The 17,333-nt window shown below is 43.4% G+C and overlaps 1 protein-coding gene across 1 annotated transcript in view; it reads right to left on the bottom strand.

Moving 5' to 3' along the window:
* LOC126252693 (uncharacterized) overlaps window positions 1-17,333 on the bottom strand; it is a 191,561-nt gene that overhangs the window by 100,190 nt on the left and 74,038 nt on the right. Inside the window, exon 5 of the mRNA XM_049953597.1 lies at window positions 7,722-7,838. Within this exon, the coding sequence (XP_049809554.1) occupies window positions 7,722-7,838 (117 nt within the window). The remainder of the gene's footprint in view (window positions 1-7,721; window positions 7,839-17,333) is intronic.

Below are 17,333 nucleotides of genomic sequence, written 5' to 3'. Positions count from 1 at the left end.
AGATTGTCTCCCAAATCGTTTATATAGATAAGGGACAGCAAAGAGCTTATAACGCTACCTTGGGGAACGCCTGAAATTATTTCTGTTTTACTCGATGACTTTCCGTCAATTACTACGAACTGCGACCTCTCTGACAGGAAATCGCAAATCCAGTCACATAACTGAGACGATATTCCATAAGGATGCAATTTTACTACGAGCTGCTTTTGTGATACAGTGTCAAAAGCCATCCAGAAATCCAGGAATACGGAATCGATCTGAAATCTCTTGTCAATAGCACTCAGCACTTCATGTCAATAAAGAGCTAGTTGTGTTTCTCTGGAACGATGTTTTCTAAACCCATGTTGACTGTGTGTCAATAGACCGTTTCCTTTGAGGTAATCCATAATATTCGAACATAATATACGTTCTAAAGTCCTGCTCGTTGGAGACAGCTGAAAATATCTATTAGGAACATTACGTATGTAGATTGTGGACAGTTCGGAATGTGCGTCTCAGGGGGAAGCGTGTAAGGGATAACTCCCTGCAGTCGGGCTACTCATCTGTGACCTCGTTGGCTCAGATGGACTCGCCGGTACGGTAGCTCAGCGTGTTCGGTCAGAGAGCTGGTTGGCCTCCTTAATAAAAAAACTGAGTGGAAGGATCAACAAAACGAACTTGAACGGATGGCATTTGACGTCCGCAACGACCAAACACAACGATCAACAACGAACAAAATGAAAAAAAAAGGATGGACAGAGCGTCTGCCATGTAAGAAGGAGATCCCGGGTCGGGGCACACATTTTCGGCTGTGTCCATCGAGGTACTTCAACATCTATCGGCAGCTGAGGGTTTCAATTAATCATCATTTAATTTTTTTGTATTGTACAATTAACAACTACTCTTGTACTTTAAAGTGATATGTAATAACACAGTAAAAATTAGTTATTCAACAGCCAATAATTTATTGAAATCTCCTGTTTCATTAGCTTTCGTCAGCTAAATGTTCTGTAATAAATTATCATGAAAGTCTTTACCTAGAAAAGAAGTTGCTTTCTACAGATACATAAAATTACTGCTGTTTCTCTCCTATCAGGAATAAATTGCTATTATTCAAATGAAGTGTAAGGGACAGCCAAATGAAAATCGAACAGCTGCCACAACGGGACCATGGAATGGTTCAGTTCAAACGTAATCACTATACGCATTAAGACATGTATCTCACTGGGAGGTGAGACGATCAACATCTGTTTCGTAGAATGCGGGCGGCCGCTGACGGATCCACAACTGCACCCACTCTTGCACTAACTCGTCCGATTGAAACCGACGTCCACACAAGTCCTTCTTTAGGTCACCAAGTATGTGAAAACCACACTGTGAAGGATCCGAGCTGGGCGGAGGATGTTAGTGTTTCGCAACCAAATCGCTGAAGCGCAGCCTTCGCCCAATTAGCAGTGCGGAGGCGGGCGTTATCGTCCAACAGGACAATCATGACCTTACCGGGACTTGTGTAAAACGCTTTGGGTTTCTCTGGCGAGGGAGACGTGGTTTTGCTGTTTTGCCTTGGGCTGCCGGAATGCTGTCGGTCGGAATCATCTTGTTGCACGACAACGCCAGCCCCCACATCGGCAATCGGGCGAAGGCTACGCTTCAACGATTTGCTTGCGAAACACTGCAACATCCTCCTTATAGTCCGGATCTCTGACCGCGTGATTTTCATATCTTTGGCGACCTGAAGAAAGGTGCGTGGACTTCGGTTTCAGTGTAACGAGGAAATGCCGGAGAGGGTGAGGTTGTGGATCCATCGGTGGCTGATCCCGTTCTTTGAAACAGGGACTGATCGTCTCGTCTCTATGTGGGATAAATACGAGGTGTGGCTAGAAAAAAACCGGTCTAGTACTGGTGAAACAATAAAACGAATGCAATAAGGCTGAAAGTCGCGTGGCCTGTCACGTGACTCTCGCTCCGCCTACTGCTCGAGTTTCATCTGCCTCCTGCACTCAGTCTGCCCGTGGCGTCTGTTTTAAGTAGTTGATGTTTTGTCTGTGCGTCGGAAAATGTTGAGTGTAAAGAAAGAACAGCGTGTTAACATCAAATTTTGTTTCAAACTAGGAAAATCTGCAAGTGAAACGTTTGTAATGTTACAACAAGTGTACGGCGATGATTGTTTATCGCGAACACAAGTGTTTGAGTGGTTTAAACGATTTAAAGATGGCCGCGAAGACACCAGTGATGACACTCGCACTGGCAGACCATTGTCAGCAAAAACTGATGCAACATTGAAAAAATCGGTAAACTTGTTCGACAAGATCGCCGTTTAACAATCAGAGCAGTGTCTGAGTTAACAGGAGTTGACAAGGAAAGTGTTAGGCAGATTCTTCATGAAAGTTTCAACATGAACAAAGTGTGTTCAAAAATGGTTCCAAAGTGTCTCACAATTGAACAGAAGGAACGCCGAAGAATGATTTGTTCTGACATCCTGGAAAACATTGAAAGTGATCCCACCTTCTTACAAAATGTTATTACTTGCGATGAATCGTGGTTTTTTACTTACGATCCCGAAACTAAACGCCAATCGATGCATTGGAAAACTCCTGGTTCTCCACGACAAAAAAAAGCACGAATGTCAAAATCGAAATTCAAGGCAATGATGATTGTTTTTTTTTTTTACATCAAAGGGATTGTGCACATTGATTGGGTACCAGAGGGACAAACAGTGAATCAGCATTACTACATTAGCGTCCTGGCTACCCTACGTGAGCGAGTACGGAGAAAACGGAACGATTTGTGGAGAAAAAAGTCATGGATCCTTCACCAAGACAATGCCCCAGCTCACAGTGCGTTGTCAGTGAAGACGTTTTTGGCAAAACACAACATTCCCATCTTAGATCATCCACCCTACTCACCTGATTTGGCCCCCTGTGACTTTTTTCTTTTCCCTAAAGTCAAGTCAGCTTTGAAAGGAACTAGATTTGAGACTGTTGAAGCAGTGAAAGAAAAAGCGACGGAAGTAATGTATGGACTTATCGAAAATGATCTGCAGCATTGCTATGAACAGTGGAAAATTCGTATGGAGCGGTGTAGAGACCGAGGAGGAGAGTACATTGAAGGAGATGACATGAAATTGTAAATAATTGTAAATAAATGTTTTTTCCAGCATCAGTCCGGTTTTTTTCTAGCCGCACCTCGTATCTTAACGCGTGTGGGGAGCACTTTTAAATGGAACCATTCCCCGGTCCCGTTGTGGCGGGTGTACGGTTTTCATTTGACTGTCCGTCATAATTAGCCACATATACAGGGTGGTCCATCTGAAGTTTCGGATGAGATTATCTCGAAAACTATACATCAGGCAAAAATAGTGGGTAAGATAAGTTCGTAAGCTCAAAGGGGGGCATCAAATAATACTACACGTGACCCCCATCCCCCGCCCCCTTGCGTGGGGCGGGGGGCAACTTTTAAATCTTAAATGAAAACACCCATTTTTATTGTAGAGTCGGATTTTCCATAAAAAAGGAATCAAGTTTTATCTGAAACATTTTTTAAACCATTGACAGATGGCGCTGAAATCGAGAAAAAAAGTAAAATTCGGGAAGAACTCTGATTTATTTAGAATTATCCGAGAAAGACGCATCAAATCGATGAAAAATGTGCACCAATTCTTTCGTTATGTCAAATTAAGCTATTTTTGTACAAAATGTACTGTATCCTACTTTTAGCTTTATCCAGCAACAACGACATGGACGTAGTAGAATGATGTTCCAATGGGGTGCTTCATTAGTGTGAGTCCCTTTGCCTCTCACAATTTGGGGTGATTAGTAATTGAAATTAGCCACGAAGAAATTGTTCAAAATTATCCCCATTTGCTTCAATGCATAAAGTCAATAGTCTGCGAAAGTTGTCCACAGTTTTGAGCAGCACATCCCGTGGTATGGCTGCACACCCACTTTGAATGTGTTGCTCCATATCGATTCGGGTTGTGGGCTGTCTTTCATAAACAATATTTTTTAAATAGTCCCACAAGAAAAAAATCAGGAGATGTTAGGTCTGGTGAACGTGGAGGCCACTGAACTGGTCCGCCGCGTCCTATACACCGACCAGGCTACCGTAAATTTGGAACGTTCCGCACATTTTTAGCATAATGGGGAGCTGCTCCGTCCTGTTGGAACCACATTCGTTGCCTAGTTTCTAAATCAACATCTTCCATTAGCACCAACAAATCATTGCAGAGAAGTTGTAAATAAGATCCCCTAGTAAAATTTCGTCAAAAAAATAGGTCCTAACAGGTAACCGTTTAGAATTCCACACCATACCATTAACGACCATTTGTGTTGATTGTCAACGGGTCTGTGCCAGTGTGGATTGACAGGGGACCAATAATGACAAACATGACGATTTAATTCGCCATTGTTTTTGAATGTGGCTTCATCGGTGAACATAACGTATCTAAAAAAATCAGTGACACCTCTTATCATTTACAAGGCCCGTTGTCAGAAATGCATGCGTATTTGCATATCTTTCGGCGTTAATGCCTGTGTCAGAGTGATATGAAATTCATGATATTTATGTGCCCTCAAAATCCTCAAAACAGTTTATTTCCGTATTCCAGTTTGTCTCTCAATCGCACGACTACTCATTCCGGGATCCAGTTGAACACAGGCGAGAACGGTAAGGGTACGAGCGTCATTTTCATTGTATTCGCGATGACGAGGTGGACGGTGCATGTATCCATTACGAGCTCGTTGAGTGCAACTTCGAATAATGTTTTCGCTTGGATGTCGTCTGTTTGGGAAACGATCCGCATACAATTGCGCAGCTGGAGCGTAATTGTTATGGCATTCACCTAAAATTAACGTCATATCAACAATCTCTGTAGGAGGATAGTGAGCCTTGTTTCGCTAAAGATTAATTTACTTTCGTCAGTTGATGTTAACAGTTCACAATCTGAAAATGAAGTGACGTCTGCTCGCATTGCTCCGACATTTATACTGAGTCATACTTAGCAACTTGTCACGGTAGCGCCATAGTCGGGCGAGTAATGCAATTGTGAAGAGTCCCCCAACGAGATTTTAATACCATTCCGCCTCCCTCCATCAAAAACTGTGGCGGGTAGGATACAATGTGTAAAAAAAAAATAGCTTAATTTGGCGTAATGAAAGAATTGGTGCAAATTTTGTATCGATTTGATGCGTCCTTCTCGGATCATTCTAAATTAATCGGAGTTCTTCCCCAATTTTAATTTTTCTCGATTTCAGCGCCACCTGTCAATGGTTTAAAAAATGTTTCAGACAAAACAGAATCAGAATCTGCAATAAAAAATGAGGATTTCCATTTAAGATTTAAAAATTGGCCCCCGCCCCACCCAAGGGGGCGGGGGCTGGGGGTCACTTGTAGTATTATTTGATGTCCCCCTTGGAGCTTACGAACTTGTCTGACCCACTATTTTACCCGATGTATTGTTTTCAAGATGATCTCATCCCAAATTTTCAGGTGGACCACCCTGCACAATAACAAGGATGTGTTTACAACACAGTACGACGTGTCATGTAGCCTTACAATGAATAGTCCTGGAATCCAGATAATCATATACTTCGAGAAGGACTAGCTAATGAGGTACGTCAGAGATTTTTTTTTTTTGTTTTTTTAAACCCGTAAGATTTCTAATTTCTTGTTTTATATTGGATAGGAACTTGATGTGTACCTTAACACTACAGTACATAACTCAACTCTGGATAATGGAGAAGGAGGCAAAATCTACATGGAAATTGTTTTTGTGCCTTGTATTGCTATAGTATATCTCAGAGTTCAGTGATACTGATTTTGGCTGTCAGCAATAGAAACTATTAAGGAGTAAATGTACTGGGAAGTGAGCATAAGCTTTACAAGATCTTAGAAGGATCTCTGGCGGATGGGCTCTTGTCTGTTTTACTCAGTACTCCTATGGTAAATAAACACTTTACTTACCTTAGATGCACCCCAGCAGGTAACTTTATTACACAATAGGCAGTGGGAACATGTAGAATAAGGCAACACATTTCGCTTTAGGTACACAGAGTATGGGGTAAGCACACCGGGCAAAAGCTTAATCACCCCAAGAGACAGCAGCAAAATATCACGTAACACCGCTTCTAGCGTTGACAACGGGATCTGCTCGCCGATAAAGAGTCCACGAGTTTGTTCAGGTATGCCACAAGCAGCTGAAGACACTCCCTGCTGATTAGATCCCGTAGAGCTGCCAAATTGAGGCAATTTTGACTGCTATGTTCGAGCTGCTATTTCAAATAGCCCTAGATATTTATTACGACATTGCGATCGGGTGGTTTAGTGCGCCAGTCGAGGCGCCATTAGGGAGCGCAAGTGTTCGTCAAACCAGAATGTATGTATGTGCAGCTCTCTGATCATATTGGGAGGCCGGAGTGGTCACAGCACAGCTATCATGAAGGTGTAGAAGAAATGGCAGTAAGATTTGGTCACCGAGTATGCTGAAATACACATCCTGGTGCAGAAGAAAGAATTTTCACTCTGTAGCAGAGTGTGCGCTGATTTTAAGTTCTCTAAGGCGCTGCAGTCATGGACTGTGCGGCTGGTCCCGGCGGAGGTTCGAGTCCTCCCTCGGGCATGGGTGTGTGTGTGTGTTTGTTCTTAGGATAATTTAGGTTAAGTAGTGTGTAAGCTTAGGGACTGCTGACCTTTTAAGTCCCATAAGATTTCACACACATTAGAACTTTTTTTTATTTTAAGTTCGAAAGGTAGAAGAAGAGGTACTGGCGGAAAAAGAGCTGTGAGGGCGGATCGTTTGGCGTCTTTGATCGCTCAGTAAGTAGACCACATCCCAGCAAACGGCAAAGGTCCCAGGTTCGAGTCCCGATCCAGCACACAGTTTTAATCTGCGAAGCAGTTTGAAAACCCGTTACATGTTTACGGTAAGGAAAAAAGGAAAAACACGTCCAAAACATAACAGAACCAACGGTAGTACGGACTATATCCTCCACACGCTACGGTTTAAAAGCCTTTTGGGGCGTCGCTGTACCCAACAGTGGATCATTTGGAAATGGGCCACATCGCGACTCGCATACTATGCACCTTCAATCAGTTACTGCCTAGCTTCTGTGTTTTTTAGCGTATTGAAAGCGTTCAGCTGTATGTTCCGCTTTGAGCAATGTTGTTTTGGGAGGTATGCGACTCCAAACATCCTCTTCATGCAGTTCCCTTCACAGTGTTCGCTCGAAAACTGGTTGAAACGGACTGACAGCAGCCAATCTTGACTAAACTAGAGAAGATTTGACACTCGTCTTGGATCCCTTTCGGCTAGGTTATCTTTCCAACCTTGGTTAATGTGCTGTGTATTGGATGGCTGTGAGTAGTACGCCATTCCTTATAGACACGTTGCACAGGCCTCGTTGATATATCAATTAATCAGGCAACTGCATTCATGATTTGGCCATGGGCAATGCCGCACACGATAACTCCTTCCTCATTTACTGACATGCCCCCACGTCGACCCTCTCTTACTGCGCTGATACCGTACAACCGACCGGCACATGAAGAGAAGTTCACTGCCACGATTACGTCAGTAGCGGAGGGTCGCATTGGGATATCAGTTCTGCTGCATCTAGGTCGGTCCAAAGCGGCCTGTGGGCGTTTTTAAGTGGATGACAAACATTGTGACCGGTGAGCTCACCCCTGACAGCAAGTCCTACAGTCGCTCAGTTTGCTGGTCAGCCAGAGATCCGGCGAGTACTGACCGCGGCCCTCTCGCGTTCCCCACGCAGCACCTTGCTCTCGTTCTCCAGCTCCTCCACGATCAGCCGGCTCAGGCGGGGCGCGTTCGCCCCGAACATGAGGTTCACCAGGTGCCCGCTCTGCACATAAAACACCCAACACTCACACGCTTTCCCAAACACTCACAAGAAAAGAAGTATACAGGTACCTTGGAATCAACATCGACGAAATCATGCACGCATATACAGAAATTGTCTGCCAGAGAGGCATTAAAATCCTAAATAAAATAGCAAGAATTGGGCAAGGAAGTTTTCAGCTGCCACTAAGTACAATATGAAAGTACAACAACTCATTCTTGCCAGAATGAGATTTTCACTCTGCAGCGGAGTGTGCGCTGATATGAAACTTCCTGGCGTATTAAAACTGTGTGCCCGACCGAGACTCGAACTCGGGACCTTTGCCTTTCACGGGCAAGTGCTCTACCATCTTTTTTTTTCCGTTACTGATCGTTGTGTTTGGTCGTTGCGGACGTCGCAAGACATCCTGTTCATGTTCGGTGGTTGATCCTTCCATTCAGTTTTTTATCACAGAGGCCAACCGGCTCTCTGACCTAACACGCTGAGCTACCGTGCCGGCTAAAAACTGATTTCCGGACAGAGACGCTACTCATTACGCTAAACCTACACCATCTGAGCTACCGAAGCACGACTCACGCCCGGCCCTCACAGCTTTACCTCTGCCAGTCCCTCGTCTCCTACCTTCCAAACTTTACAGAAGCTCTCCTGCGAGTTCGAGTCTCGGTCGGACACACAGTTTTAATCTGCCAGGAAGTTTCAACTCATTCTTGCTCGCTAGTGCGGGCTATGGGTCGAACGTTTGGTATCTTGGAACCAGAAAGGTAAGGATAGCACAGGCTCTGTGGCGAGCATGAAGGACTGTACTCCTGCGCCTGACAGGGGTCTATAAAACAACACCGACTGATGCATTGTTGCTGATGACAGGCTTGCTACCTCCAGACCTAGCGGTAAGAAAGAGAGGTGCATAATATTGGCTTAAAAAGCGCAAATGTGATAAGGTAAAGGAGATGTTGGAGGCTGGGTTGGGTTGATCTGGGGGGAAGAGACCGAACTGCGAGGTCATCGGTCTCATCAGATTAGGGAAGGAAGGGGGAGGAAGTCGGCCATGCCCTTTCAAAGGAACCATCCCGGCATTTGCCTGAAGCGATTTAGGGAAATCACGGAAAACGAGATGTTGGACACAAGAGCAGTATCGAATAAGGAAATATACCGAGCGAGGTGGCGCAGTGCTTAGCACACTGGACTCGCATTCGGGAGGAGTTTCAATGGCGCGTCCGGCCATCCTGATTTACGTTTTCCGTGATTTCCTTAAATCGCTCCAGGCAAATGCCGGGATGGTTCCTTTGAAAGGGCACGGCCGACTTCCTTCCCCGTCCTCCCCTAATCCGATGAGACCGATGACCTCGCTGTTTACTCTCTTCCCCCAAACAATCCAATCCGAATAAGGAAATAAACGCATACATTGATAGCCAATGGCAATAAATCTGGAACAAGGCGGAAACAGGGATGATAACCTACCAGTTTCTTCGTAACATAAAAGAAAAAACAAGAATGACATACTTCCTTCCGACCAAGGGAGCCATACAGTACTCTGAATGATGTGCGGTTCTAAAAAAAAAATCGTCGGCTCGCAGTTTCTCCCTTACACATTCATTTATGTTTCTTTCCCTACTAGTCGCACGGAGAAGCCGCGCTGCCTGGGGCACCTTGCCACGGTTCACGCAGCTCCTCCCGTCGGAGGCTCGAGTCCTTCCTCGGGCATGGGTGTGTGTGTTGTCCTTAGAATAAGTTAGTTTAAGTTAGATTAAGTAGTGTGCAAGCCTAGGCACTGATGACGTCAGCAGTTTGGTCCCATAGGAACTTAGCACACATTTCCAAATTTTCGCTACCAATGCTACCAATACTACAGATAATCCTCCCATTTACTACATCATTTATGTAGTATATCAAAGCTAACGAATTCAAGTTTTTATGGAGAGCAACTCTACTTATGACTCGGTACCCAGTGACATACAGTACCTGTCGGGACATGGTCCGTATCCCAGCTACTTACTAAAAATACGACAACGCACCACGAACAGTTCTGAATGCGGAGCAATAGGCACCCCAGATCACATCGTCTGGGAATGTGGCGTTAGACAAGATGTTACAGACCTGGACAGGAATGCATTTGGAAATGCAACAGCCTATAATATAATAAGAAATGTAGAACTGTGTCATACACTGAACTCGCTGATAGCTAAGGTATCATTTTAGGAATTGCAAACCTATATGGCTGAGAGACAAACAAGAAGAGAGCATACATCAAGATAACGAAATGCGCCACGGCAGAACATTCGCCTACAACAACCTTCTGGAAGCAGTGAGGAGATGAGCCTCGGGGAGGACCTTACTGAGACCCTGACAATAGGTTCTCATCCCTGTTTCCACACTGTTCCCGATGTATTGCTATTCGCTGTCAGTGTATGCCTTTATTTCCTTATTCGATACTGCTCTTGTGTCCCAATCTCTACACCTCGGATAGAACAGCAGCGTAGACCCTGTGTATCCTGAATAGCACCTCAGCATGCAGGGGGATAACCAACCACACAAATGAGAAATTCAGCGTAGTCCCGATACCAAATACAGTAGAGTAGTGTAGTGTAGTTTTGTGCAGGTAGTGCTGTGTATTGTAGTGTTATGTAGTAGTGTAGTCCAGAATTATAAATCACAAAATTTGTGATTACCAATGCAGCATAGTGTAACAGAACAGTAGCGAGTGCCTGCTGGATGGCCAAATGATAGTATGTAAACTTTTTAGTTATTATTATTATTTTTTCTTATTGTGTAGATATTCTACATAGATTTTTCCCTTAGGTAGCATAATGCTTAATTATTACTAACACATTTGAAATTATGTTAAAATATTATGTGCAGTATTCACGCCAATTCACGTGTAACATTCGCTCTGTTCTTTGCATATAGATAGCAGACTAAAAGAAAACAAATAAATAAATGAGTCACAAGTAGAGTTGCGGCCCATCAAAATTAGGGTTCGCTAGCTATGGTGCACTACATAAACGACTTAGTAAATGGGAGGATAATCTGTAGTATTAGTAGCATTGGTAGGGAAAGAAACATCAATGGATGTGTAAAAAAGTAACTGGGAGCTGACGACCAGTCTCTATCTTTGTTTACTTGGTTGTTTGTTTTGCCCATAATGGCTCAAATGGCTCTGAGCACTATGGGACTTAACTTCTGAGGTCATCAATTCCCGAGAACTTAGAACTACTTAAACTTAACTAACCTAATGCCATCACATACATCCATGCCCGGGGCAGGATTCGAACCTGCAACCGTAGCGGTCGCGCGGTTCCAGACTTTAGCGCCTAGAACCGCTCGGCCACACCGTCCGGCTTGCTCATAATTAGAACTGCACATCATTCAGAGTTAGTCCACTGTGTATTTTATAGCCTCACAGAATATAAACTGTACTTTATAAGTAATAAAAATTAGTTGATCGCGTAACTTAAGCGCTTTTATGTAACCAAAGCAATTATTCTGATGCAAGTAAAGTTTACACGCACAAACGTAAGGAATTATTTTTATAATTATTGTTGTTATTTTGTACTCAACGTTCTTCATCATGATGAAATCTAAAAGTTTCCTGTTACTATTGATACATGCCAAAGTTGTTTATAAATAACAGAAACATGATTTATATACATTCGAGGAAGTACTGAGGCAATGTTTGATATATGCACCTATACAGGGTGGTCCATTGATCGTGACTGGGCCAAATATCTCACGAAATAAGCGTCAAACGAAAAACCTACAAAGAACGAAACTTGTGTAGCTTGAAGGGGGAAACCAGATGGCGCTATAGTTGGCCCGCTAGATGGCGTTGCCCTAGGTCAAACGGATATCAACTGTATTTTTTTAAAAATAGGAACCCCCATTTTTATTACATATTCGTGTAGTACGTAAAGAAATATGAATGTTTTAGTTGGACCACTTTTTTTGCTTTGTGATAGATGGCGCTGTAATAGTCACAAACACATGACTCACAATTTCAGACGAACAGTTGGTAACTGGTAGGTTTTTTAAATTAAAGTACAGCATGTAGGTACTTTTGAACATTTTTTTTCAGTTGTTCCAATGTGATACATGTACCTTTGTGAACTTATCATTTCTGAGAACGCATGCTGTTACAGCGTTCAAATGGTTCAAATGGCGCTAAGCACTGTGGGACTTAACATCTGAGGTCATCAGTCCCCGAGAATTAGAACTACTTTAACCTAACTAACCTAAGGACATCGCACACATCCATGCCCGAGACAGGATTCGAGCCTGCGACCGTAGCAGCAGCGCGGTTCCGGACTAAAGTCCCTAGAACCGCTCGGCCACAACGGCCGGCTTTACAGCGTGATTACCTGCAAATACCACATTAATGCAAGAAATGCTCAAAATGATGTCCGTCAACCTCAACGCATTTGGCAATACGTGGAACGACATTCCTCTCAACAGCAAGTAGTCCGCCTTCCGTAATGTTCGCACATGCATTGACAATGCGCTGACGCATATTGTCAGGTGTTGTCGGTGGATTACGATACCAAATATCCTTCAACTTTCCCCACAGAAAGAAATCTGGGGACGTCAGATCCGGTGAACGTGTGGGCCATGGTATGGTGCTTCGAAGAGCAGTCCACCTGCCATGAAATACGCTATTCAATACTGCTTCAAACGCACGCGAGCTACGTGCCGGAGATCCATCATGTTGGAAGTACAGCGCCATTCTGTCATGCAGTGAAACATCTTGTAGTAACATCGGTAGAACATTGCGTAGGAAATCAGCTTACATTGCAACATTTAGATTGTCATCGATAAAATGGTGGCCAACTATCCTTCCTCCCATAATGCCGCACCATACATTAACCGGCCAAGGTCGCTGATGTTCCACTTGTTGCAGCCATCGTGGATATTCCGGTGCCCAATAGTGCATATTATGCCGGTTTACGTTACCGCTGTTGGTGAATGACGCTTCGTCGCTAAATAAAACGCGTGCAAAAAATCCGTCATCGTTCCGTAAGTTCTCTTGTGCCCAGTGGCAGAACTGTACACGACGTTCAAAGTCGTCGCCATGCAATTCCTGGTGCATAGAAACATGGTACGGGTGCAAGCGATGTTGATGTAGCATTCTCAACACCAACGTTTTTGAGATTCCCGATTCTCGCGCAATTTGTCTGATACTGATGTGCGGATTAGCCACGACAGCAGCTAAGACACCTACTTGGGCATCATCATTTGTTGCAGGTCGTGGTTGACGTTTCACACGTGGCTGAACACTTCCTGTTTCCTTAAGTGGCGTAACTATCCTGCGAACGGTCCGCACACTTGGATGATGTTGTCCGTGATACCGAGCAGCATACATAGCACACGCCCGTTGGGCATTTTGATCACAATAGCCATACATCAATACGATATCTACCTTTTCCGCAATTGGTAAACGTCGAATTTACCACGGGTAATGTATCACGAAGCAAATACCGTCCGCACTGGCGGAATGTTACGTGATACCTCGTACTTATACGTTTGTGACTATTACAGCGCCATCTATCACAAAGCGAACTAAAACATTCATATTTCTTTACGTACTACACGAATATGTAATAAAAATGGGGGTTCCTATTAAAAAAAACGCAGTAGATATCAGTTTGACCTATGGCAGCGCCATCTAGCGGGCCAACCATAGCGCCATCTGGTTTTCCCCTTCAAGCTAGACGAGTTTCGTTCTTTGTAGTTTTTTCGTTTAACCCTTATTTCGTGAGATATTTGGCCCGGTCACTAACAATGGACCATCCTGTATATTACCTTTTTATTTAGGAAATTGTGTTTTCTAGCACTATGTGATACATCTGTAGTTTTTTATCCGTTTTTAATGCATCATCACTCTGTTTCACATTACAAATCGACTATTTTCGAATAAAATTTGAATTATACACCGAAAATTTCTATTTTACAATAAATATTGTTTACTCATACGTAACAGACAGGAGGGCAACTATCTCTCTCTTTCCAAGCATTAATCCCAACTTGCGGGGTCTGCTGTTATGGTTAACCGGATTTGGCGTGGTAATTTTAAGGGGTGGCCAGATGCCCTTCCTGTCGCCATTCCGTACCCCCCAGGACGGAATGTGTGTAACCCAACTGTATGTGTCTAGTGTAATCAATGGAATAGTGCAAACGTGTTTTAAATGTCTGTGAGTCGTGTAACTGAGGCGGAACGTGGGGACCAGCCCGGTATTCACCTAGCGGGATGTAGAAAACCACCTAAAAACCACATTCAGGCTGGCCAGCACACTGGCCCTCGTCGTTAGTCGGCCAGGCACATTCGATGCGGGGCTGGCGCGCCAACCCGAGTCCATGAAGCAGCGCGTTGACACTCTCGGCTACCCTGCCGGGTACAGGAGGGCAACTATGTAGAACAAAAATGTTGCAAAGGCTACCCAGTCCTGGTCGCAGGTGATGCTCCAAAAAGGAACAGTAGTACTGTGCACTGACGGTATGCCGTGGAGGAACGTGATGCGTTAGGGTAACACCATCACAGTCGTACACGTGAATCACCATAACTTTCACCATACTGGGGCTCTGAAGCATCACCTGCGACCAGCTTTGCGAAAGAAGCGGCGACACTTTCTGCGCAACCCACCCATCATTTTGCACGACAATGCGCGGGCGCATACAGTGCAAGCTGTGGCTGCTCTGTTCGGTCGATGGGACTGGGAAGTATTGTAACATCCACCAAACTCCCCAACCTTAATTCCTTGTGACTTTGATTTGATTCCGAAAAACGGTTCCAGAGATTCGACAGGCAGTAGACCTCTCCATTCGCACCATCAACAGAACAGGCTCTGCTAACGGTATACTATGCCTTCCACATCGCTGGCAACGGCTTCTACACAACGCTGGCGACTACTTTGAAGGACAGTAACAGGTGCAAACATGTAACTCTTTTGTATCGGTTGTGAATAAATAGTTGTCACTATTTAAGTTCCAACCCTCGTATTTCTTATTTATTTAAGGTAATTCGTATCCGTCTTTGCAACTACTAAAAATGGGTATTTATCTTACCATCCCCGTTTCGTTTTGTTTATTTGAAACATAGTCACTAGCAGAAGTTTTGTCCGAGTTCCACCTACGTCCGGAAGTGTCATCATGCACATTTTCCTGCGTTTCGCAGTGGTGTTTTCGACCTACTTGTGCATGCATAAGACACATCCAAATGCAAGCGAAAACCAGACAAAAATTACACTTTGAAGTTTTAAACTAATGAAATGTAACGTGTATGGTCAAATAACAGCATTTTTAGCACTTACAAAGATGGGTCTGGAATACCTCAAATAATTGTGCAGCGAGTATGGACAATATAGCCACAGAAATGGAGCAATATTACATACGATATATTTCATTAGGGAATAAATGTGTCGAGAAGCAGTGGTTAAGACGTCCGTTTCCTTGAACATGCTTCTGCAAGATTTTCTTGTATTTACTTTGCAAATAATTCTTATAACATATTTTTCACCCGGAAAACAGAGCTTGGCTTGAACAGTCACTCCAAAATGTGATATCGTACTATGACATTATGAAACGAAAGTAAGCAGAGTAAGCCAGGTTCATTATTTTTATATCAACCGCGTCTCAGAACAGTCACAATGGAAACTAAGATTTGCCTAAACGTTTTAGCAGTGCCTGAATTTTGGTACTATTCAGTTTTATCCCAAGAATTTAGCACCATCGACCTTTGCCGTCTGCATGTACTCATACAAATGTTGGGTTGGTACCTCTCGCAGCTACTAAACTGCATATTAAAATTTTTTTTAACTGAATACCATCGGAAAGGTTAGACATCATTCAGTAATATAAACGACAATTTCTTTCTAACTAAATATGACTTAGTGTTTATCACAATGTTCATGTCAACTACAAAGAAAAGAAATTTCGGACATGATGTTACTGATGAAAGATAATTTATATGCAGCAGAAAGTGTAGCCAGATACATCAGTGGAGTTCAGATATATTCACGGTGCTGTCTTAAAATGTACTGTCCCTCTTGCGGTTCAGTATATCGAAAATAGCTATGGCCCTGTTGAGGATTCATGGTCGCACTCGACGTCACCCTTGTGTAAGAACTGAAGTTTTATAGGCACCCTGAGCCCCTGCTACGTGATGCGCAGATAAGTTATGAAAGTCAAAGTGGGTGGCCAACGGCACTGAATGCTGGTAACTTCGAATAAAATAAGACCCCTTGTCACTGACGCACCACGAGGCGCTGTCTCCTGACATTTCGTGGCTGGTCAGCAAACCCAACGCAGAGCCTTTCCTGCCCTACTGTTTTCCACTAAGAAGGAATCTTGTAAGAATCATGACGGATGGCTAATTTCGGAATATCACTTCAACTGTTTCGAGATGGGCATTAAGACGAGTTGCCAATGTGTAGTCTCTCCATAAACATGTGTTCAATGATGAACTCGATGGTGACAATAATGCGATAGTGAGAATTTGCGTAATATAATTATTTAATTAAATTAAAACCCATGGTGAAGAAATAAAAACTTTGAGGTTCGCCGATAACATTATAATTCTGTCAGAGACAGCAAAGGACCTGGAAGAGCAGTTGAACGGAATGGACAGTGTCTTGAAAAGAGGATATAAGATGAACATCAACAAAAGCAAAACGAGGATAATGGAATGTAGTCGAATTAAATCGGGTAATACTGTGGGAATTAGATTAGGAAATGAGACGCTTAAAGTAGTAAAGGAGTTTTGCTATTTGGGGAGCAAAATAACTGATTATGGTCGAAGTAGAGAGGATATAAAATGTAGACTGGCAATGGCAAGGAAAGCGTTTCTGAAGAAGAGAAATTTGATAACATCGAGTATAGATTTAAGTGTCAGGAAATCGTTTCTGAAAATATTGTATGGAGTGTAGCCATGCTTGGAAGTGAAACGTGGACGATAAATAGTTTAGACAAGAAGAGAATAGAAGCTTTCGAAATGTGGTGCTACAGAAGAATGCTGGAGATTAGATGGTTAGATCACATAACTAATGAGGAGGTATTGAATAGAATTGGAGAGAAGAGGAGTTTGTGGTACTACTTGACTAGAAGAAGGGATCGGTTGGTAGGGCATATTCTGAGACATCAAGGGATCACCAGTTTAGTATTGGAGGGAAGCCTGGAGGGTAAAAATCGTAGAGGGAGACCAAGAGAGTGTGCCATGCTTGGAAGTGAAACGTGGACGATAAATAGTTTAGACAAGAAGAGAATAGAAGCTTTCGAAATGTGGTGCTACAGAAGAATGCTGGAGATTAGATGGTTAGATCACATAACTAATGAGGAGGTATTGAATAGAATTGGAGAGAAGAGGAGTTTGTGGTACTACTTGACTAGAAGAAGGGATCGGTTGGTAGGGCATATTCTGAGACATCAAGGGATCACCAGTTTAGTATTGGAGGGAAGCCTGGAGGGTAAAAATCGTAGAGGGAGACCAAGAGATGAATACACTAAACATATTCTGAA

The sequence above is a fragment of the Schistocerca nitens genome, chromosome 4 (assembly GCF_023898315.1).
Source record: "Schistocerca nitens isolate TAMUIC-IGC-003100 chromosome 4, iqSchNite1.1, whole genome shotgun sequence".
Lineage (NCBI taxonomy): Eukaryota > Metazoa > Arthropoda > Insecta > Orthoptera > Acrididae > Schistocerca > Schistocerca nitens.
The sequence above is the reverse complement of the archived record's forward strand: the minus strand, read 5'-3'. Positions and strand labels throughout refer to the sequence as shown.